A 25,628-nucleotide genomic window follows, 5' to 3' on the forward strand; every position below is an offset into this window, starting at 1 on the left:
GGTGTGGTGGCACGCACCTGTAGTCCCAGCTACTCAGGAGGCTGAGGCACAAGAATCACTTGAACCTGGGAGGTGGAGGTTGCAGTGAGCTGAGATTGTACCACTTCACTCCAGCCTGGGCGACAGAGCTAGACTCCGTCTCAAAAAACAAACAAACAAAAAACCCAAATATGAATAGTCAGGGATTCTGTTCCTTAGATGAGTGCTAGCAATAAGACTCTTCTCTACATGCAGAGGCCCAGAACACAGCCTTTTGTTCAGAGGCAGTATCTAGCCTGTGGGCAGGCTGGAGGCCAGCTATCAGGATGTTCCTTTCTGAACTTCCCAATATGCTTGTTAAGTTAGTTCCCACTTAACTTGATTGAAAGCAGGAAGCCAGTAGGTCCTGGGAACAGGATCGAGCTTAGGGACGCTGGGATTATGAGTGTCCCGAGTTGCCTGCAGCGGCAACACAACCCAGTAGTTAGGGGCAGGAGATCTGGATTCAGGTGGGCCTGGGAGTGAATTCTGGCTCTGCCTCTTCTAGGAGTTGATTGTCCTCTGCCAAGTTACTTCACCTCTCTAAATCTCAGATTCTTCATCTCCAAAATAAAGACTATGATAAGGTCTGCTCATAGGATGTTGTGAGGTTTGCATGAGGTAATGCAGATAATGCATGTGCCATGGCACCTGGCTCAGAGTAAGCATTGTTCATTAGTTCTCATTATTAACAGCAAAACATCTGCCTCTGAGAACAACCATCATGTATTATTTCTCTGGGATCCCTGTCAAAATAAATATAGTCTCAGGAAGGGTTACACATTTACGCATTTAAGCAAAATATCAGAAAACTATTAAACAGAAAGCAAGAAAATTATGATGAGGGCAGGAGTGGGGAAAGACCTGTGGGAGATCTGGAGACTTCAGGACTCAAACATTAGTATGGAGATTCCTAGGCTGTATGGAAGATCCAGTTCCTACTTCTTGGTTTTGCCTTCTAGGAACTCGCCTGACTAGAAGAATCAGTTCATTACATCTTTAGATTTGATGAAAATCTATTCACCAACCACGACTCATCATTTATTCCCTTTTAACTCCACAAGAGCTTAATTTAGTAGTGACAGCATTAAAAATTATAATTTATCAAGCATATCATTTGTGTAAGGCACAACATAAACATATTTTATATATATATATGTTAATCCTTTTAAGTTCAGTCGTGTTGCTCAATGATGGGGATATTCTCTGAGAAATGCATTGTTAGGTGATTTTGTCAATGTGCAAACATCATAGAGTGTACTTTCACAAACCTAGATGGTATAGCCTATTGTACACCTAGGCTACATGGTATAGCCTATTGCTCCTGGGCTACAAACCTGCACAGCATATTACTGTACTGAATATTGTAGGCAGTTGGAACACAATGGTAAGTATTTGTGTATCTAAATATATCTCAACATAGAAAAGATCCAGTAAAAATATTATAATCTTATGGGACCACCTTTGTATATGTAGTCTGTTGTTGACCAAAACATCATTATACAGTGCATGACTATATATAAAATGTCAGCTTTATATAGACAGCAAAACATAAGCTCAAAAAGATTATGAAACTCATGCTGGGTCACACAGCTAGTTGGTCTAAGAACAGGTTTATCTGACTCCAGAGCCACTCTATTTCAGCAATATTCTTAGCATCTAAATGCAAGAAGTTTCTATCTGTCTCTGACTCTGTATTCTTGGCTGACACCACTGATAAATCAACTTGGAGCATCATAGTCAGGTTTCGTTTCTTTAAGAGTTTGCTGTTCCACATTAGAGAAGGGGATCTATGTTTTTTAAAAGGAGGTTTCCAGAATAGCATCTGAATTATTTAGAATAGCCTGAATTATCCCTTTATACTTTTTGTCACTAGATATTCCTCCTCAAATTTTGTAAAAGTAGACAAGTGAAAAGGTGACTTTAGACACACCAAGAATTTTTAATGCCCCATTATTACAGAAAACTGAATGTAATCTTCGAAATATTAGTACCAGTTTTAAATTATATTGGGGCATTCAACCCATCTACCACTTTTAGCTTAGCTAGAGAGGACTGATTTGCTGTGCTCATTGAAATTATGCTGATATCGTTGAGAGGCCTTAATTATAAAACTTATTTCATTAATCTGCCTCATCCTTAAAGCCCAGTGAAATTATGAAAGCCTTTTCTCTTCTACCCTTGAGCAGTACAACTTACTTTTGTTAAAAAAAAAAAAAAAAAAAAAAGGCTGGGCGCGGTGGCTCACGCTTGTAATCCCAGCACTTTGGGAGGCCGAGGCGGGCGGATCACGAGGTCAGGAGATGGAGACCACTGTGAAACCCCGTCTCTACTAAAAATACAAAAAAAAATTAGCTGGGCGTGGTGGTGGGCGCCTGTAGTCCCAGCTACTTGGAGAGGCTGAGGCAGGAGAATGGCGTGAACCCGGGAGGCAGAGCTTGCAGTGAGCCGAGATTGCGCCACTGCACTCCAGCCTGGGCAACAGAGCAAGACTCCATCTCAAAAAAAAAAAAAAAAAAGAAAACAAAACAAAACAAAAAAACAAAAAACACCAAAAAAAAAAAAAAACACCCAACAACAACAATAAAAATATTCTGGAAAAGTTGTATATAAATTAAATCACATATCCCATTGAAATTAAAACAATAACAAATGTTCTGTTTTAATTTCTGAATGATTTACAGTTGGCACTGATTTCTAGCTGATACTTAAAATGTTTAAAAATTTAAAATTCCTCTATACCCAAGTAGTGCATAATGTGCAAATGGATAATACTAAGAGATCCATTAAAAAGAATTACTTAGTTTGAGTTTTTTTGGTATTATAATCACTCTGTAGTTAATTTGTTTTGAAGGTTTGAGCTTTACTGTCATATTTTTTTCATGCAAACACACTTATATCTATCTACTTACTGCTTTCTAAGTAGTGGAATCTGAGCCAGTGGGTCAAGGATTTTAAGATGAAGGAGGCTTGTTTTCTCTTCGACTATCATCATGTACCAGCTAAGTACTCTCCTAGGAGAAGAATGACAAGACACCCTTTCTACCCTTTTCCTGTGAGGATATTGGAAAGGTAAGAGGTCCTTATCATGTGGTTTCTAGTTAACATTTTGTAAACCTAATTATTCTCTCCTCTTTTTACACCCCACTCCACCCCTGAAAGAAAAGTTACACTTTACCCAGGACTAGAGACTTCTGGTGGGAATGACTTTATGGAGAATTCCCAAATTCTTCTCAGGGAGACTTGGGAAGACATCAAGGGCTGAAAGCCAGCCCCTAGGCCCTGCAATGTGAACTGGATCCATTATTAGAATCTGAAGTAATTTGCCAGGCATGCTGGAGTGGTTCCCATTGGTAATCTGGGTTTTGGTAGAGTTGAATGATAAAATTAGACAACCTGTTTCATAGGCAACACATGAATCTACTTATCATTGATGTGCCAATGAGTTTTTCCCCAGGTGCTTTACGTTAATCTTTCAAAACTCTGACCTAAAAGACATGCTTTCAAAATATACTGAATAGAGGTTTATGAATTTAGAATGCAATTAGATTCAGATTAATTGTGACTTTGAAGGCTTGATTTGGTCCAAGAAATACAAGACCAAGTCCTCAAATGCAGGGCTTTTGCATTTATGTCATTGAATGTTACAAAGCTTGCCTACTTGTCTCACTGGAGTTGGGAGATAACCTTCATGACCAGGTTGGACCATTAGCATCTCTCTTTGGAGAATGCATGCCCTCTGTTCCTGTAAACTCCTTATGTGGTTCAGAAGAAGAACACAGTAAGTGAAGAGTTATGACTTAAGCACCTAAAGGTCTATCTTTTGGATTTAAAAAGTACAAACAGCTGTGCTTCTGACAAACTGCCCATGGAAATACAGAACCTGATGATAAGGGAGGTAGCAAAGGCTGTGCATGTGTGGCACAGGAGTTGGGGTGGGGAATGTGAACTCAGCGTAATTCTCCTAATAAAGTTGTACTTGACCCCTTGACATTTTACATATTCAGACTAGAAAAGGATGAAATGGCAACTTTTGCTTGGGAACCTAACATTATTCATTGTAACAGAACAGTCCACCAGCTTATTTTTATCCTTGAAGCAAGATGATATCAGCTATCGAACTTTACACTGATTTCAATTTCCCATAGACTAGACCATTCCTTTCTCTCTTTGCTTTCTCAAGTTTCTTTTTATTTAGTCTTATTCCCTGGATGCCACCCACATTCAACCTGGAGGTGGTATAATCTCAACCCAAATCCAGGGTTCCCTCCAGACCAGACAGCCAGGAATGTGAACCTGCATGCTAAGTGAATTATGAACTCTTTGAAGTGGTAAAGAAAAAACCTGGCCTTCCTCACCTCTTTGAAACCAAAGTCTTCAAATGACCTTTGTCATTCCTTTACTGATTTTAATACATCAGGTTCCACATTAAAACCCAAATGCAGTAGCTAGTTTGACCAAAATTCTTGGTTTGAGATTTCTGGAGCTGCCTAAGCTTTCCCAGAGCCATTTACATGAGGGAGTCTGAGAGCCACCAAAGCCACCATTAGACATCCTGGGCTGGTAAACCATTGTACACTAACTGCACCTTTCCTGGATTGGTTACCAGCCCATGGCACACCATGAATCACGACCTGGCAGCAGTAAATACTCCGTGACAGAGTTTCTTGTGCTATTGAGAAGCTGAAAAGACTCACTATATAAACTACAAGGGAACTTGAAACTGCATGAAAGATGAATAAAATGGCATTTTGGATAGAATTTCAGGTGAGCTTGAGTAGGTTAGTCCCAACTGACATATGTGCTTTAAAAAATTACTCTGAGTAGTATTGCAAATGTACTGATACCCAGGGTGTCTTTAATTCACTGTTAGCAGCAACATAGTGTTACCCTCATCAGTGGCAGTCTGTCAAGATCATGCCTATAATGTTTTAACCCTTTGCCAAAGGCTTTCAGAAACAAAAAACTAAAGCAGATGTTGAACACAGCAAATTATATCTCCCTTCTTCTTCCTCCCATTTCCCTCTTGCTATTTTAATTTTTTGAAAACCTGCTTCTGATTCCCTTATCATTTGTTGCTTGACCTCCCTCCATTTCTTCAATCTCTCTCCATTTATTTTATTTTTTAATCTTATTCAAATTCCATTATCTTATTAAAGCTTCGGGGACTAATGTGTTTAATTTCCCTACAGATGCCTGAATTCCTTCATGATTAATGATGGTACACAGTTACCTAAATCTGAAATGTGGGAGTCCTCCTGAATGCCTCCATATCTCTCATCTCCATGTCTAATTGTTCATCAGGCTCTTTTTATTCTCCTTTCATTTTATTATTTTTCCCCAAGTTCATCACTCTCCTTTTAATCCCTACAATATCTGCCTTAGTTCACGCCTCCATCCTCTCTTGCCTGGACTCTTAGAACAATTCTTTCTCATTCTACTCCCACACAAGGCTGCCCTCCCTCTGCTCCTTTACCCTTCTGTCATCCTGAGCATATCATGCCCCAGTTTTTTTTTTTTCACTTGTTCCCTATAACCCAAAGATAGAGTCCTAGCTTCCTTCCACTACATGTGGAGTCGGCAAAACCAAGTCCCTGCCTCTCTCTCTGTAGCCTCATCCGCACTGCCTGCTCATCTGCCAACCCACCGCAGCGATAACGAACTGCCTCCATGCCCCTGTGACTGCATACACTTGTCCTCTGTCAGGAATGCCCCGCATTTCAATGTCTTCTGGGTAAACTGTTTCCTACCTTCCATGTCCAGCTCAGCTTGCCTTCTCTGTGATGCTTCTGCTGATTACCTGCTCCTCTGTGCACTCATGGTCACTTCTTCCCATGCCTGGAACAGTACTGCTCATATTGTCACAATTATCTGTATGTTGCCAATCCTACTAAACCTTTGAGAACAGGGAACCTGTTGTATTGCGTTCATAGTCTCGGTGCCTAGCACATGGTAAGTATGTTTGCTAAGTAAATAAATTAATGATTGGATGAATGTAGGATGTTATTTAAAAAATCATAAGCTTGAGGAATGGACGGGCAGATATATGCACATATATGAAAAAGCATGTTCAGTAAATGATAATGCTATGGTTTGGTGCAAAAGTAATTTCAGTTTTTGCCATTAAAAGTAATATAATCTAGATGGTGGATGTTCATTGTAAAATTCTTTCAGCTTTGCTGTATGTTTGAAACTTCTAATTTTTTTCATAATGAAATACTGATAGGAGGGAGACGATTACCTAAACCTTGATAGTCAAAACAGTTCTCAACATTCTATCTGTGGCCCATTTCATTCATAGAGATTCAACTGAAAGACTATTTTATATCCCAATACATCTCCCCAAATTCTGCCCTGTCTTGGGGTAGTGCTGAAGTGGTTTTTCAGTAGCCTCGTACTATGAGTCATGGGAATTTGACTGTGCTGGAGGAAGGGGGATCCTCTTCCACCTCTTCCACTCTCCTGCATTAACCAGAAACTGCTCCTTCTCCAACTTTCTTTTTTTTTTTTTGAGACAAGTCTTGCTCATCACCCAGGCTGGAGTGCAGTGGCGCAATCTCGGCTCACTGCAAGCTCCGCCTCCCGGGTTCACGCCATTCTCTGGCCTCAGCCTCCCGAGTAGCTGGGACTACAGGCGCCCGCCACCACGCCCGGCTGATTTTTTGTTTTTAGTAGAGACGGGGTTTCACCATGTTAGCCAGGATGGTCTCGATCTCCTGACCTCATGATCTGCCCACCTCGGTCTCCCAAAGTGCTGGGATTACAGGTGTGAGACACCGCGCCCGGCCTCCAACTTTCTTCTTAACTTTTCCTTGCTAAAAGGCATTTCTTTCCTCCATTTTTTTTTTTTTTTGAGACAGAGTTTCGCTCTTGTTGCCCAGGCTGGAGTGCAATGGCGTGATCTCAGCTCACCCCAATTTCTGCCTCCCAGGATCAAGGGATTCTCCTGCCTCAGCCTTCCAAGTAGCTGGGATTACAAGCATGCGCCACCATGCCTGGATAATTTTGTATTTTTACTAGAGACAGGGTTTCTCCATGTTGGTCAGGCTGGTCTTGAACTCCTGATCTCAGGTGATCCGCCTGCCTCAGCCTCCCAAAGTGCTGGGATTACAGGCATAAGCCACCACGCCCGGCCTCTTTTCTTCCTTGATCTGCCTCCTACAAACCGTAACAGACCACTTTTGCATTATTTTCACACTGGAACCTCTTCTCTCTCTCTCTTTTTATTTATTTATTTATTTTGAGACAGAGTCTCACTCTGTCACCCAGGCTGGAGTGCAATGGTGTGATGATGGCTCACTGCAACCTCGACCTCCCAAACTCAAATGATCCTCCTACCTAAGCCTCCCAAGTAGCTGGACTACAGGTGGCGTGCCACCATACCCAGCTAGTTTTAAAATTTTTTGTAGAGAAGGGGTCTCCCTATGTTGCCCAGGCTGGTATCAAACTCCTGGGCTCAAGCAATCCTCTCCCCTCAGCCTCCCAAAATGTTCAGATTGCAGGCGTGAGCCGCCGTGCCCGGCCTCCTTGTCTCTTTTGAAATCTATGTTATCTGTCCATTCCACATCTCTATGGATGAAAACTTGTAATTCAGCTTATAATGTTTTACTCACTTTTCCCAAGGTACGCACTGGGTTTTTCCAACTATGTGTTATATAGATGGCTTACTGATTACTTAGTCTACGAAGCCTGCCTTGATGGAAAATGTTAAGTCATTGGTCCTTCATTCAAGCACTTGTGTAAACTGCTCCACACAACACATTTCACCTTCCTTTCTTAAATTTTTTTGAATTAAAAAAATTTTCATTTAAGTATTTGCCCTGAAAGACTATGAACTTATAAATATATTTGAATTTTCCATAATAAATAGCAGAGGCTGGCCACAGAAAGCATTCAATAATTAGCTGCTGATTAAATGAACAAATAGTTTCAGATATTTAAATGCATTCCATATATGCTATTGGGAGATTAAAGAGAACACAAAACAAGTTATGACAGACGTATCATTTGTACTTTAAATCTAATTTTGTAAAGAGAGTTATCTTCTTTCTTTTAAATGAGTTGACAGCTTTAGATAATAATGATTCTAACATGAGTCATACTTTGCAGGATTAGTAATTTCCTAAAAATTTCCTCCTTTACAGAGAAGTCTAAATATATTGTTCTTACTGCTTACTTTAGAATAATATTAATAAAAAGCGATTTAGCCAGGTAAATGAAATAACCATGAGGTGTTTCTCCAAATAACCCAAGAAACCTCAAATTAACACGTATCCATTTTAAGACAATTCCCTTAAGGCAGAAATTAGCACAGGTACAAATGATATTCTGCCTACTCTGAAAATAGTTTTGAAACTTATTATACATAAACTGCAAAGTTTATCTATAATGATTATGCATTATAGAGAAGATTTTGGAGAAATTATTAAAATTGTCTGAAATGAAGCTATGAGCATAACTCCCACAGATACATTGTTTTAGGCATGTCAAAAGGCAGTTCTTTCAGCAATGACTTAGGCTTAATCTATTGAATTAGGCTGACAGTCATGCCAGAAATGTTTTACTTCAAAATCAGAAACTCTTGCTTTTATGTCAAAATACCCTACTTTAACGACTAAATTAAGAATAGCATGCAAATATAGTTGAAATGGACAGGTACTTGGACCCTACCAAATGTGGGTTCAGATCCTGACTCTACTACTTCCTAATCTTTAAATTGGGCAAATCACTATCTTCCCCTGTGCCTCACTTTCCTCATTAATAATACCAACTCTTAGAAGCTTGTTGTCAGGATTATATAAGATACTACACACACACACACACACACACACACACACACTTGCAGAGAGAGATCTATTTGTGTATGTGAGATATATAAGACAGATAATATATATAAAAGACCTAACATAATACCCAACATAGAATAATTTAATATGATAGTTATATCCTCTCTCCTACCTTAACCTTGTATCTTCCAATTCTGAAAGAAAAAGAGAACCCCAAACTCATGTGATCTATTGCTAACTTACAATGGATAAAATAAATTATTTGCTGGAGTCTTACAGAAGACAGATTTTGTTCTGTTTTGTTTTGGGGGGGGGGTTCTCTGAGACAGAGTCTCAGTCTGTTGCCCTGGCTGAAGTGCAGTGGCATGATCAGGGCTCACTGCAGCCTCAACTTCCTGAGTTCAAGTGATCCTCCTGCCTCAGCCTCCCAAGGAGCTATGATTACAGGCACATACCACCATGCCTAGCTAACATTTTTATTTTTTGTAGAGACAGTGTCTGTGTTGCCCAGCATGGTCTTGAACTCCTGGGCTCAAGTGATCCTCCCACCTCAACCCTCCCAAAGTGCTGAGATTACAGATGTGAGCCACCGCACCCAGCTGAGAGACTTTTTTTTTAAAAGATAATTTAAAAGATAATTTTTTTCCATGAAAAATATTTTTGTTTGTTATGGATTTTTGAGCCCTTCTCAAGAGAGGGAAAGCTAGATTTCCAGAATCTAAAGGGACAAAAAAGAAGTAGCAGTAAAGCCAGAGATTCTGCAAAATTTAAAGTTGTGATTTTGAATTAATGTAGCATAGGGTTATACATTTTGAAAGAGTGAATTAGGTGTATAATAAGTGCATTGTGTTGAGGCTTAAGTATAAAAAAACAGACCATTTGCAAAGATGCAAGGTGTATGGATCTTGTCATGCAAGATCACTTTCTTAAAACAAAATTCCCAAGAAAACACTTTTAAATAGTGAGTATAATTTTTAAGAATCCTTTGAATTAGACAGAGTTGATCAAAAGAAAGAGCTCTCTCTTGAAGATGTTTATAAACATAGAGTTTTCACTTGAAAAATATTAAATTATTTGACTATATATTAATGATAGGTTTTTTCAGGGCCTTATAATTTAAATTTGTGGCTTCAGGTGTTGTTCATGTGCATATATTTGACCCTGCCTGTATTTTCATGTGAGAAGGCAGTCTAAACTTCTGTACTATGCCATGTTTGTCTTCACATTCTTGATAATTTCTGTCATAGTGACTCGTACATAGTAGCATTCAAGCAATTCCTAATGAATGCCTAAATGAATACAGAAATTACTTTCATTTAAATAACAGATTTTAAAAAGTCACGATTGTGGCCGGGGGGTGGGGCATCTGCTGTTAATAAAGGGATTTCCCAATGAATAAAAAACAGAGAAATCCCAGAGCACAAAGACCTTTGTCCTCCTTTATAAACAGCTACATAATTATTTTTCTACTTTTCTACGATAAGAAAATTAGCATTTAAAATGCAAGTAGTTTCAAACATACGCTTTCATTATATGTATAACAAGAATGAATTTAAATCTTCAGAATGATAGAGATCCACTGTCATATCCAAAAAGAAACAGAAGTTTGCATTTCAAGAGTAGTTCATTAGGAAACAGCTCTAAAGTCCTACTATAAATCAAACATAGAATACAAGGCTGGATATTATCTTAGAGATTATCTACTCCAATTTCTTATTTTGCAGATAAACTTAGTTCCAGAGAGGTTAAGTGACTTAACAAGGTCATAAAGTTACTTAAAAAGTCAGGAAAAATCTTTGGTTTCCTGATTGCTGTCTGCATATAAGCAGCTTTCACAAACGCTCTACTCAAACTACATTATAGTGGTGGGTTTATTGTGCTCTTCAAACCCTGGGAACAGTAAAGGTGGGTCATTAGAGACCACAGGCCCCTCCTCCATGGAAAAACTCACCTTCAGTATTAGAAATGGGGGTACTGTCACATTTGCTTTCACACTGCTGCATTGATGGAGGCCGAACAGTTTCTGGACAGTCACTAGATGCCTGTCCGGTGTAGGAGAGACACTGCACAGTTCTCATCTGCTGTCCAAGGCCACACTGAGCAGAACACTAAATCCAAAGACACAAAGAAACAAAATATTAATCTCCACAATTTTCAGGAGGTAAAAAATATGCTATGTCATTTCAAATACAACACAATGTGAACTTTTTTTTTTCTTTTGAGACACAGGGTCTTGCTATGTTGGCCAGGCTGGTCTCGAACTCCTGACCTCAAGCAATCCTCCTGCCTTGGCCTCCCAAAGTGCTGGGATTATAGGCATGAGCCACCACGCCCAGCCACAATATTAACTTTTTTTTTTTTTGAGACGGAGTCTCGCTCTGTCGCCCAGGCTGGAGTGCAGTGGCACAATCTCAGCTCACTGCAAGCTCTGCCTCCCGGATTCACGCCATTCTCCTGCCTCAGCCTCCCGAGTAGCTGGGACTACAGTCGCCCGCCACCACATCCAGCTAATTTTTTGTATTTTAAGTAGAGACAAGGTTTCACCATTTTAGCCAGGATGGTCTCGATCTCCTGACCTTGTGATCAGCCCGCCTCGGCCTCCCAAAGTGCTGGGATTACAGGCATGAGCCATCACGCCTGGCCACAATATTAACTTTTAAAGCCCACATGTGGTTCATTTTTGAGAGGTGTATGATTAGGTCATTCTACTATCAAACTGGTTTGGAAAGTCAAAGATCATGTTATTACCCTAGCAAATAGACTCAATATGCTTCCCAGAAGATAATACATAGAGATTTCTTGTTGTCACTCCAACAATTCCCAGCAAGGCTGGTGAACTCTAGCAGGAGTGTCATGAGAAAATCCTTGTGATAAAGTAGAATAATGAGAAATTGTAGGGCTAGGAAATCACTATTGCTCCCTATTTATTATAGGTGTGCAGGTAAATAACCTGATGGCTTATTGGAGTGTCCTGTATGTGATTAAACTATTAGTTCAATGTAATAGCAGTGACAGCTGTGGAGCCTGGTGATGGGGTCATTTAAAAAAAAAAAGAGCTTAAATAAGTCCCTCAGGTTTTCTAAGGGATTGCCAGCCACACAAACCTGAGAAGTAATCTGTGTTCTCAAATGAGCGTGTCTCCCTCTCCTTTTGCATCTACTCTGGGATTCAGTCACTTCTGAAGTTACTGTCCGAGAGGCTTAGTTTCACTTGGGACTGATCAGCTGCTGAGGCTGAAGAATGAAGCTGGGTTAGTCTATGGGCCTTCCATCGAGAATACCAGAAAGCCTATGAAAGTTGGAATCAAAGGCATGAGGAAGTAACTGGTGCCAACACAGAGGATGGTGATGTTTACAGGGTCAACACACTGAAGCCCTGTTGGATTTGTTTGCAAAAACTCTGAAAGCACCCACAGGACTTGTAAGGATATTCATGAAGAGCCTTAAAAATACATATATTTTTGGCCAGGCACGGTGGCTCACACCTGTAATCCCAGCACTTTGGGAGGCCGAGGCAGGCAGATCACGAGGTCAGGAGATCGGGATCACCCTAGCTAACACGGTGAAACCCCGTCTCTACTAAAAATACAGAAAAATTAGCTGGGCGTAGTGGTGGGCGCCTGCAGTCCCAGCTACTCGGGAGGCTGAGGCAGGAGAATGGCGTGAACCCAGGAGGCGGAGCTTGCAGTGGGCCGAGGCTGCGCCACTGCACTCCAGACTGGGTGACAAAGCAAGACTCTTCTCAAAAAAAAAAAAAAAAAAGTTTTCATACAGAATGACAAATAAACGTACTATAAAATATATTAAAGCATCTTTGAAAATGTATTTTCACTGGTTATTTTGAATTTTAGGAAACTGAGTTGAAATTGTAAATGGGAACAAAAGGACTTAACAACATTTAAAAGAATAATCTCAAATTGACAATGGTAAATTCAGCAAAATTACTAAAACACAAAAACTTCCAACTGACTTTTATACAGTAGACTGCAACAAAGAATATAGAGAAGGAAATGCCCACCTGGTTTAAAATAAAAATCATGTAGCATGTCTGCTCTGATTCTTTAATAGCATCATATCAATCATGTGTTGTGAAGCTGTCACACTTCTATAGTAGAACATAATTTGACACTTAACTGTATACAGTGCTTAACACTGTCATGTGTATTCTACTTGAGCATTTTGTAAATTAAACTAAACACTGCTACAGAGATGCCAAGCATTACTTATTTTATGATTATATTTCTTTGGTCTCCTCAAAGTGCTGAGCACAGAGCAAGTATACTTAATTACCTTCATGGGTACCGAAAATCTTTGCCCTCTCCCAAATGAAACAAAAGAGGTGTCTAGATGTTACTGTACTCTGGCAATAGTGAATTTTGGCCAGAGTTTTGGCAACTACTTATATGAAATGCCATTTTTAATAAGTAAAGGCAGACCCAGAGCACAAACAAAATCATGCCAGCATAAATCACAATATGCCATTATGATTTATTTGAGTCTCAAATATTAGAAAATGACTTGCTACAGGTCAGTTATGAAACTACAGGATAAGGGCATTGATTATGGTTAGATATTTACTTTCTGGGGCATTATTTTTTAATGCAACCTAATAGATTTCCTCTTTGATATTTAGAAGAACAATACTTAATTTTCCTTCTATCTAAATATACCAACTTGGTCTTTTTTATTAAGAATTTTTTTAATTGGCAAATAAAATTATGTCTGTTTACCATGTATGACATGATGTTTTGAAGTATATACCCACTGTGGAGTGACTAAATCTAGCTAATTAACATATTACTTCACAAAGTTTTAATATTGTGCTGAGAACCGACTTGTTTTTATAGAATTTAAGGTGACCTACAGAAAGATAACACAATTTAAAAGCAGATAAGACAGAAAAAAGAAAAAATAAGAATTGGAACTTAAGGTGGAAATGAGTCTAATATAAAAATACATACCAAAATTCCTATATACTTGTTTCCCAATTCATAGCGTCCATCAGATAAAAACAAATCAATTCATGAATAAGTATTAATAATATTTCAAGGATTGTCAATCACATTATCAAACTAATTAAAAACCCCACAACTTTTTTGTGAGTTTAAGAGTAATTATCTCGGCCGGGTGCAGTGGCTCATGCCTGTAATCCCGGCACTTTGGGAGGCCGAGGTGGGCAGATCACGAGGTCAGGAGATCGAGACCATCCTGGCTAAGATGGTGAATCCCCATCTCTACTAAAAATACAAAAAATTAGCTGGGCGTAGTGGCGGGCACCTGTAGTCCCAGCTACTCGGGAGGCTGAGGCAAGAGAATGGCATGAACCCAGGAGGCGGAGCTTGCAGTGAGCCGAGATCGCACCACTGCACTCCAGCCTGAGCGACAGAGCGAAACTCCGTCTCAAAAAAAAAAAAAAAAGAGTAATTATCTCTATTTTGCAAGTGGGAAAATGAAGACACTGGTGTTAACTGATTTGTTCCTTTTCAGTTGAGCGAGCTGGGACTAGAATCCAAAGTTTTGGTAGCTTGTTCAAATCTCTATCGGTTATTCTATTTCTCTTTTAATTTTAACTTACAATGGATCTGAAGAATAGAATCTGAAGTGGGAAGTGTGTGGGTGTGGGAGAATCACTGGCTCACTCTGTATGTGTCCACATGTGGCGGCTGTGGTTTGTGCACTGTTTCACACTCATGCCTCATACTTAGACTTCTGTGTGTCAATTCTTACTCATCTCTCAATTCCTTACAATGATCACACAAGGAACCTCAGGTTTGTGTCTCAAGGTGCTATTTCAGCAGGAGCCCACAGTACAAACGCCTTACCTGGCCCCAGTCTCCTGTGACCCAGCGAGGAGGAGGGCAGCGGCCCAAACTGCAGCGGATGCGGACAGGAGGTTTGCTTTCCTCTGGACATTGTGCAGCTGGGAATGTCTTAGAAAGGTCATTGCTCTTGCACAGAACAATCCGATGCTTGAATCCTGGACCACATTTTGGAGTACACTGGAAATAAATAGTAATGAATCACGACAGTTTAAAGACAGAGGAAAATTTGAGGAAAGTCTTTCTTCACGTAAATGTGCGTTTTAGTATAAAATATACACATATACTAAGTTCTAGGCAAAGTCTCTCAGATACAAAGTTCCTTAAAAGATTTTAAGCAGAGGTACTTTTATCTTTTTCTTAAGGTCTTGAAGAGCTAAATCCAACATTTGCTTTTCTTGGCTAACTCATTTTCTTGCTCTATTGGGGATAGGTTGATTCCTCTATTCCTCTCTATCCTTAGCCTCGCCAGCTGTGATAAGATTCTGCTAATTTTTGGAATGTGGAAACCTTCGTTTCCTACTTGGTGGGTGTGGTCTTCCAAAAGGAATTTGTATGTTATTAGTAGACCAAAAGAGCTTGTCTCTGTGAAGCAAGCTCAGGGTTGATTTAGATAAACTATTCTTATGTCGGGTCGCTAAGAATACTTGGTCACAGGTGAAGGTTTCTTGCACAGAAAATCTCTGGACTTTTCCCCGTCCATCAGTTACAAATCTAAGGAAGTTGTTCTTTAGAATTGGGTCTGTTTGTTCTTCATACCGAGGGAAGGATGTTTTTCCCTATGTCACAAATCTTATGTACCTCATCTCCAGGTGTTTCTAGAAGTCACCTGTTTAACATGGTAGCTGACTTGAGTCTTCCAGCTTTCTCCCCTGTATGTCTGGACCCTTCCTTAAAATCTGTAATTCAGGTCGGGCACGGCAGCTTACGCCTGTAATCCCAGCACTTTGGGAGGCTGAGGTGGGCAGATCACGAGGTCAAGAGATCAAGACCATCCTGGCCAACATGGTGAAACCCTGTCTCTACTTAAAATACAAAAATTAGCTGGGTGTGGTTCTGTGTGTCTGTAGCCCCAGCTACTTGGGAAGCTGAGGCAGGAGAAGTGCTTGAACCAGGAGGCAGAGGTTGCAGTGACCCGAGATTGCACCATTGCACTCCAGCCTAGAGACAGAGCAAGATTCTGTCTCAAAAAAAAAAAAAAAAATCTATACTTCCCCTCAATCAAGTGAGGACCTTACCCACCACATCTGGAAGCACTGTATATATACCTTTCATGTGAGAAACATTTCCAGATCTCCTACAAGAACTACACTAGACTGGAGAGATATAAAAATGAATGAAATAGGAGCTCGGCTGTTGGAGACGTGAGTCTTGCTGAAGCTCCTGGCTGAATAAAGCCCTTCCTTCTTTAACTCGGTGTCTGAGGGGTTTTGTTTGCAGCTTGTTCTGCTATATTTCTTGGTTCCCTGACCGGGAAGTGAGGTGATTAACGGACAGTTGGATGGTTGAGGCAGCCCCTTAGGCGGCTTAGGCTTGCCCTGTGGAGCATCCCTATGGGGCACTCCAGCCAGCTTGAGCGATGCAGATCCTGAGAGCATTCCTGGGTAGACAATTGGCCTGGTGGAACGCCTCGCCAGAGGAGCGTGTGGCAGGCCCCCATGGAGGATCAACGCTGTGGCTGAACACTGGGAAGGAATTGGCACTTGGAGTCTGGACATCTGAAACTTGGTAATACTAGTATTTGGAACTTGCCCACTCCATTTGAGTGGAAGCATGGCCTGATCACCCACAGTCTGCCTGTACTGGCACTTTGGTTTTTGTTTTTGACTTGACTTGCATTGCTTGATACTTTGGTTTTGGTTTGGACCTGGCTTGGATTTCTGGATACTCTGATTTTGGTTTTGATTCTGGGTTTGGTGTAAACTGTAAAAGTGTGTGTGTGTGCCCTTTTTACTCGTTCTTTGTTTTGTGGTGTGAGAGTGGTGTTTTGTCTCGAAGAAGCATGGCTCAGGCACAAAGTAAGCCTACCTCACTAGGAACTATGTTGAAAAATTTCAAGAAAGGATTTAAGGGAGATTATGGTGTGACTATGACACCCGGAAAACTTAGAACTCTGTGTGAAATAGACTGGCCAGCATTAGAGGTGGGTTGGCCATCACAAGGAAGCCTGGACAGGTCCCTTGTTTCAAAGGTATGGCACAAGGTAACCTGTAAGCCAGGGCACCCAGACAAGTTCCCATACATAGACCCTTGGTTACAGCTGGTTTTGGACCCCATACCCCCCACCAGTGGTTGAGAGAACAGCAACATAAGTGGCTGGCAGAGGCAAGGAAAGACCAGCAGAGAAAGACAGAGGAGGAAAGAGACAGAAAAAGGGGCAAACAGAGAGAGAGGAAGAGACAGAGAGACAAAGAGGGAGTCAAGGAGAGAGAGAGAGAGAGGCAGAGAGGCAGGAAGAGACACAGGCAAAAGCAAAGTCAAAAAGAGAGAAAGTCAAAGAGAGAAAGAGAGAGAGAAATATACAAGTAGTTAAAAAAAAAACAGTGTACCCTATTCCTTTAAAAGCCAAGGTAAATTTAAAACCTATAATTGATAATTAAAGGTATTCTCCATAACCCTGTAACACTCTAATACCACTTTGTTGTCAGTAAACAAGGGTGTATTCCCGAAAGCACTGAGGCCTTCCTATCAAAAATCCTTAACCCAGTAACCTGTGGATGGCCCAGATGCACTCAATCTGTAAGCAACTGCTTTGCTAACAGAAGAAAGTAAAAAAAATAACTTTAAGAGGAAACCTCATTGTGAGCACATCTCACCAGTTCAGAAGTATCCTAAGGAAAAAAAAAAGGATGATTTAACATTAACCACTGAAAATTCCCTTAACCCAGCAGGTTTCGTAACAGGGGATCTAAATCTTAATTACCATACAAAGGTCTGACCAGACCTAGGAGGAGCTCCCTTCAGGACAGGACAATCGATGGTTCCTCCCAGGTAATTGAAGGAAAAAAAAAAAAATCTATACCAATTCTAAGTTAATTTGGACTGAACAAGGTCTTATTAATAGCAAAGGATAATTGAAATCCCAAACTTACAAGGTTTTCAACAAAAGTAAAGTTTGCTAAAAGTTAACAGTGTAACATGTATTACAGTAACTTCTAATCCTGTGGCCTTAGACAGTCTAGTCCACAGACATAAAAGAAGTTCACTTTGGAAAAGAACGGTTATCATCTTCGGAAAAAAAAGGGAAAAAAAGGGGGGGGCAGAATTTATGTAAAAAGAGTGTTATATGGTAAATTCTTGTCCTGAAATAAATTAGCTGGTTGTTTAAAGAAAGAAATGTTTGTAATAAGTCAGAAAGTTGAGGCATGTCGAAAAATTGTCTGTGAAACTCATGAAAGAAAAAAATTTATTAAAAAAAGAATTTATGCAAGAAATGTTGTGTAATTTAAAAGTAACTAGGCCTCCTGAATGTAGAACAAAACAGTTTATGTGCAAGGTGTATAAGGAAAATAAAATATACCTTTGGTAAAAAGATTATAAGGAGGCATAATAATGTAAATTTTTACCTACATTAAAAGGTTAAAAAATATATATTGTTTTGAAGATTTAAGCAAGTTTTAAAACGTTAATTGTAAAGAAAATTCTGTGTAAACGTACTGGCTAAAGTTAAAGGGGTATCATCCAGTTTTTCTGTGAACTGGACGTTAAAGTAAAAACACAATGGGTTTTTCTTAAAGCACTAACCTGCTCTTTAACAGAGATTATAAAAGGTTAAAAAGAGTCTATAAAAATCTTACCTTATGGTCTACCATTAAAAATTGAATAAATATCTACAAAGTTTATTAAAACTAAGTTTAACATTAACAGCACAGTAATATAAAGGTGAAATTTAGCTTATCTGGTATAAAAATCGTACAGGAAGCATTGTCAGATATAAAATGGTGTTTGGCTTCTTTGGTCTAAAAACTAATAAAAATAGGTGTTAAAGGAAATTTCCCAGTAGAAAGCCACCAAGGACTATAAAGTCCACTGCTGATGTCCCCACATTTAAAACAAAAGGTCAATTTCTTAGAAATTATATACTCAGTTTATCTTCCACTTTCCTTTCCCTCAAAACTAAAAGTCTTTTACCACAGGTACCACCCCTAGAATTTCCAGTAAACCAGCACCAGCCTGAAGATCACCTTCTCATCAAAGGGTGGAAAGAAGAAATACTCGAGCCAGCCTGGGAAGGACCCTACCTTGTGCTGTTAACCACTGATACTGCCGTTCGTAGAGCGGAAAAGGGATGGACTCATCACACCCAAGTCAAAGCGCCCCCACCTCCAGAGTCGTGGGCCACAGTCCGAGGGGAAAACCTTACCAAACTAAAGCTAAGAACAATTTAACTCTTTCATCTATTCTATTACTCTTTCTTCTTCCCTCGCTCTATTGCTGACCATCTAGTTATTAACATAACCAAGTTAATTTCACCTCAAACTATTGCATTTAATGCTTGCCTTGTTATACCCTGTGGGGACCTGCCAAATCAAAGACAGCTCTCTACTTCAGAAAAGTACCTCTGTCCCTCCTGACTCTCCTCAGACTGGGCATTAGTAAATTAGGACCATTTAATCCGGGGAAATTTCGATAAAGACCCCAGTGTCAACCAGGATTCTTGCCCCACAATGTAGAGCTTTTATGCCGTAGTTGGTCCAACGTTCTGTGGACCACTAAAGAGCAAGGATGGACTGCCCCAACCAGTTTTTGTACTTTCCTAAAATCATACCTTCATTTTACTAGAGGATCATAAAAGTTAAAGACTTAAAACAAACTTTGGCAATTAAAACAGGATACCAAGATGCAAATGCCTGGTTGGAATGGATCAAATATCCCATCTGCCCGTTAAACAAAAGCAATTATTATGCTTGTGCACATGGCAGGCCAGAGGCCCAGACTATCCCCTTTCCACTAAGGTGGCCCTCCAGTCGACCAGGCATGGGCTGCATGGTAGCTCTCTTCCAGGATTCTACAGCCTGGAGTAATAAGTCGTGCCAAGCTCTCTCTGCTATATCCCAAGTCCAGCGCACCTTGCAGGTCAGTCCCCGAGGGCCATCCAGCCTCCATCTTCCAAGACTAAGTTCACTTCGTTGTCTCTCATGACAGGGAGGAAACTTAGCATTCCTTGGAGACCTGAAGGGATGCGGTAAGCTTAAGAATTTTCAAGAGCTTATCAGTCAGTTGGCTCTTGTTCATCCCCGAGCGGATGTGTGGTGGTATTGTGGTGAACCTTTACTGGGCACTCTGCCAAATAACTGGAGTGGCACTTGTATTTTAGTCCAATTAGCTATCCCTTTCAACCTGACATTTCATCAACCAGAGGGAGGAAAAATAAGACATCATGCGAGAGAAGCCCCTTATGGGTCTTTCAACTCTCACATCTATTTAGACACAATTGGAGTCCCATGGGGAATACCTGATCAATTTAAAGCTTGAAATCAAATAGAGGCAGGATTTGAGTCAATATTTTGGTGGGTGACAGTTAATAAAAATGTAGATTGGATAAACTACATCTATTAGAACCAACAGCAACAAGCTTTTCATGAGTTAAAAGAAAAACTCATGTCGGCCCCAGCCCTGGGGCTACCTGACCTGACAAAACCCTTTACACCCTATGTGTCAGAAAGAGAAAAAAATCGCAGTTGGAGTTTTAACCCAAACTGTGGGGCCCTGGCCAAGGCCAGTGGTCTGTCTCTCAAAACAACTAGATGGGGTTTCCAAAGGCTGGCCCCATGTCTAAGGGCCCTGGCAGCAATGGCCCTATTAGCAAAAGAAGCAGATAAACTAACCCTTGGGCAAAACCTGAATATAAAGGCACCCCATACTGTGGTAACTTTAATGACTACCGAAGGACATCATTGGTTAACAAATGCCAGATTAACCAAGTACCAAAGCTTGCTATGTGAAAATCCCCGCATAACCATTGAAGTTTGCAACACCCTAAACCCCACCACCTTGCTCCCGGTATCAGAGAGCCCAGTTTAACATAACTGTGTAGAGGTGTTGGACTCAGTTTATTCTGGCAGGCCCAACCTCCAAGACCATCCTTAAACATCAGTAGACTGTGAGCTGTACGTGGACGTGAGCTTCACCAACCCCTGCAAAATGACTCTGAAAAAGATGACAAGCCCTGCTCCAGTCACACCTGGAAGCTGACTGGTCCACGCACGGCCGAAGCATGAGAAAACTCATCGCGCAACTCATTTTCCTTAAAATTTGGACTTGTACAGTAAGGACTTTAACTGACCTTCCTCAGACTGAGGACTGTTCCTAGTGTATACATCAAGTCACTGAGGTAGGACAAAAAGTTGCTACAGTCCTATTATTTTATGGTTATTATAAGTGTGCCAGGACTCTAAAAAGAACTTGTTTGTATAATGCTATTCTATACCAGGTATGTAGCCCAGGAAATGACCAATCTGATGTGTGTTATGACCCATCTGAGCCTCCCATGACCACAGTTTGTGAAATAAGATTAAGGACTGAGGACTGGTGGGGGCTCATAAACGATACAAGCAAAGTGTTAGCCAAAACAAAAGAAAAAGGGGTGCCCAAACAAGTCACCTTGAAGTTTGATGCCTGTGCTGTCATTAATAGTAATAAGTTAGGAATAGGCTGTGGTTCTCTTAATTAGGAAAGAGGCTATATGGCAGAAAATAAGTACATTTGGCATGAATTAGGACTGTGTGGAAATGAATGTGGATACTGGTCTTGTGTCATTTAGGCTACTTGGATAAAAAATAAAAAGAATCCTGTCGACCTTCAGAAAAAAAAATGAATGAAATAGTCTCTACCCTCAAGGAGCTCAGAGTCTTATTTAGGAGACAGACATGGAAACACAGGTTAATGTTAAAAGTACCATATAAGTGGATGTAGAACACATAAATTATCATGCCCCTAACACCATCAGCCTGTTTTATAATTGTGTATTTACATGTCTTTCCATCTCTACTAGATCATAAGCTCCTTAAAATTACTCCATTTGTTTCACCTTTGCATGCTGGTGTGCATGCACACACATGCGTGCACACACACACACACACACCCCAGGAGCCAGCTGAGGACTCTAAGTATTAAACACTTGATAAATATATGCTCTTCTTTATCTGGAAAGGTGACAATTTTGATTTACCATTAGGTAAATCAAGATGTACTAGTTGTGGATGGGGCTATCTAGGTGAACACCCTGCACATGTACACACATGGATTTTGTTAGGGGCAATCTTTGAACTTGGTGTATGTCATAGAAAGACAGAAAAATATTAACAAATTTTTCAGATGAACATCAATGATTCAATGCAAACTCTTCATCACAATGAATATAATCACAATGCATTTCCTCCAACTTAGAAAAGGTTTCATTAAGATGCATTTTGAAGGGGGATAACACAATTTTTTTCAATGTAGCTCGAGAAGAGGCTTTAGTTAGGGAGTGAAGATCAAGAGAGAAATTACGGATTCCTTTTATTCCTCTTCATAGCCAAATCAATATCCTCATAACCTGGTGCTGCCTCACTCTACCCCTACAATCCATCAGTAGATCTTATTAATCCAACTCCAAAATCTGTCTCACACCTGTTGATTTCTCTTCATCTCTACTGCCACTAACCTTACTTCAGACAAACATCATTTCCCATATGAAATTTTGTAATGGCTTTCTAGTAGGTCTCCTGTTTCCTCCTCTTGCCTCACTCAAATCCACTCCCTAAACTTTAGTCAGAGGGATCTTTCTAAAGCACAAATCCAGTTATACTGCATTTTGATTAAAAAAAAAAAAATCCCTTAATGGCTTACTATTGCCTTCAAGATAAAAATTCAAACTCTATATATGCTTAGTACACCACAGTAGTAAGGCTCCACTTACATCTTGAGGCTCATCTCTCTATATGTCAGCCATATAAAATAATTTCCAATATTCTCCAGTGCTAGCCCAGTGTCAGGCACAAAGCGAATAGTGTTGCTGTTGCAGCGACAGTAACTACTACTACTACTACTGCCAATAATAGCATCTGTCATTTAATAAATACTGTATATACCAAGTGTGCTAAATGCTATAATTTATGTAGTCCTTACACCTCTCCTATGAGGTGGCAATTATTATTCTGTTTTTAAAATGAGAAAACAAACTTAGAGTGACTGGTAAAAAGTCACACATTTATTAAATGGTGGAGCCATTCTAATACTAATTCTTACTAAGTGTTTTCTGGATGTCAGGCACTGTACTATGTACTTTGTATGTATTGTCTAATTTAATACAACAATCACTTATATTTCAAGAAACCAAGGCATGCAATAATTTCTGTAGAATGAATAAAGCCCTAATCCAAGTCTTTGAGCTTGCCTCACTTGTGTCAAGTCCATTTCTATCTCTTGAACTTGTTCCACTTGTTTTAATCCTCTTCACTTCATGCCAAGTCTCCTCCACTGTTCAAACCGAAGACTTCAGAGGATTTCTGCCACTCTCTTAAAGCTTAATATTATCATTGGTAACAAAAACACTACTATACTACTTTACATTTCATTAAAGATGAACGGTTCAGAAAATATTTTCAAATATTAAATATTATTAAACCAATTTTTAAGAATTATTATAGATGAGGAAAGCTTAAGAGACTTCATTAAGGATAAACAGCAAATGGTAAAGCTGGAACTAAATCCTAGGCCTTGTGACCCATACTTTAGGGCCTACTCATTATCCATTTCTCTGTTATTATTGTATTCACAGGCTGCTGTTAGTATTGGCAGAAACAAACTCATGACAATACATAGTAAATATGAATTATTATAAGAATGAGTTGAGGTGAAGTACAAGAGGATACAAGGCCACTTCATCCACATGCTAGGCAAAAACATATAAGATGTATAGGGAACTCAGTTTTTGTATTTTGAGGCTATGATTAGTTTTCTAACGGAAGCATTCATTGAAAAATGCACTTGTGCCACTCCCCTGCCTCCTTCACATTTTAAAATCATGTGTATGCATATTAAAGTCTGGGACATACATCTCTTGTTTATTCTAATAACTTTTTCCAGTGGCAAGAAGCTTCTGTTATTATTTTAAGAATGTAGTAGTATCTAGCTGCCTTTCCTAAAATCATGTGCCAGGTCATGCTTACAATTAGGGGAGACAAAGAATGCGAAGACAGACAATTCATTCATCACCATCTGAGAAGTCCCCAGGAAACCCAAACCAAAACCAAACCAGATATGATTGATAATAAGAAGGATAAGCCTGGGCGCGGTGGCTCATGCCTGTGAATCCCAGCACTTTGGGAGGTCGAGGTGGGTGGATCATGAGGTCAGGAGTTTGAGACCACAGCCTGGCCAACATAGTGAAACCCTGTCTCTACTAAAAATACAAAAAAAATTAGCCACGTGTGGTGGCACGTGCCTGTACTCCTAGCTATTCGGGAGGAAGAGAATTGCTGGAACCCAAGAGGCAGAGGCTGCAGTGAGCTGAGACTGTGCCACTACACTCCAGCCTGGGTGACAGAGCGAGACTCCGTCTCAAAAAAAAAAAAAAAAAAAAAAGAAGGATAAGAAGACAAAGCAGCACTAATATTTATTGTGTCAAGTAGTGTTCTAAATCCTTGGCACGTAATAATCTACCTAATCCTCATAGAAACTCCATGAAGTGAGTACTGTTACACATCCATTTTACAGGTGAGGAAACTGAAATGCTAAGAAGTACAAACAAATCCTGATGGCAGTTTCCTACTAAAAATAAAGCTCTGAAAGATACATCCACAAAGACTAACCCTCTGTAGAACAATGTGCAGTTATGTGTAAAGCTAAACACATCATAATGACATTTACTTAGGCAAGAAATCATTTTAGAAAAATTACACCTCAAAATTCACTATTTTAGCCAAGGATATTTTATCTTACAGTAACAGAGGTACAGAGATTTTCAACCATATTTTCAAGAAAATGGCTGAAAATCAACCAGATTTTCAAGACAGTGAATGACTGAAAACTACATTGCTATCACATTTGTTACTCAGTGAATACACCAGGCCTGAACCCTGCAGATCCAGCCACAAATATTACATGTCTACAGCCAGTCTCAACTCTGTTCTCAGCAAATATTGTACTTCTTACAGGTGATTATAAAATTAAATGTTTAAAAATTGCTTGTAAAAATAGTAAAGGCACAGGAATGCCACTTAAACCTGGTTCATTTAAGTAGAACTCTAGCAAGTCCTTCTGACCTTATGTCAGAGATGTTCAAGCAGAGAAGTCCTCAGTTTGTTTTTATATTTACTTATTCCTTCTGCTTTCTTGAGCCTAAATTTCATTTTTCCCTCTTTACCCTACTGATAAATACAGAATCCCTTCCTTATCCACAGTTTCATTTTCCAGTTTCAGTTGCCAACAATCAACTGAAGTCTGAAAATAGATGAGTACAGTATAGAAAGATATTTTGAAAGAGACGTTACATTCACAGAACTCTTATTACAGTATGCTGTTATAATATTTTAATTTTATTATTATTATTGTTAATCTCTTACCATGCCTAATTTATAAATTAAAATTTATTATAGGTTTGTATAGATAGGAAAAAAGTACATAGTATATATAAGGTTCAGTATTATCTGCAGTTTCAGATATTGACTGGGGGTCTTGGAATATGTCCCCTGTGGATAAGGAGTGACTACTATCAATGTGTTTGTCCATCTGAAGTCCTCTGTTTTATTTAGCTATGTAAAACATAAAAATAAAAATTAAAAATAAAACAAAATAAATAAAAATCTCTAGAAAAGCAAGATGAGCCACAGTTATGTATGTATAGACATGTATGTTATGTAATGTATAGACATTAATTTAATTATGAATGCTTCAGCGCATTCTCCAGAGATAATCATTGGCCTATACCCATGCAAAGAGTGTTTCTGCTTAACTTTTGAGTGTGCATTAAAATCTATTAGTAATAATTAGAAATTGGGATATTTAGTTCAATAATAACC

At 39.5% G+C, this 25,628-nt stretch overlaps 1 protein-coding gene across 1 annotated transcript in view; it reads right to left on the reverse strand.

The window, feature by feature from the left end:
• ADAMTS6 (ADAM metallopeptidase with thrombospondin type 1 motif 6) overlaps positions 1-25,628 on the reverse strand; it is a 333,888-nt gene that overhangs the window by 5,332 nt on the left and 302,928 nt on the right. The window contains exons 22-23 of the mRNA XM_058433874.1: positions 14,626-14,802; positions 10,756-10,912 (exon numbers count right to left, since the gene is read on the reverse strand). Of these exons, the coding sequence (XP_058289857.1) occupies positions 10,756-10,912; positions 14,626-14,802 (334 nt within the window). The remainder of the gene's footprint in view (positions 1-10,755; positions 10,913-14,625; positions 14,803-25,628) is intronic.

The sequence above is a fragment of the Hylobates moloch genome, unplaced genomic scaffold (genome assembly GCF_009828535.3).
Source record: "Hylobates moloch isolate HMO894 unplaced genomic scaffold, HMol_V3 SCAFFOLD_23, whole genome shotgun sequence".
Taxonomy (NCBI): Eukaryota; Metazoa; Chordata; class Mammalia; order Primates; family Hylobatidae; genus Hylobates; species Hylobates moloch.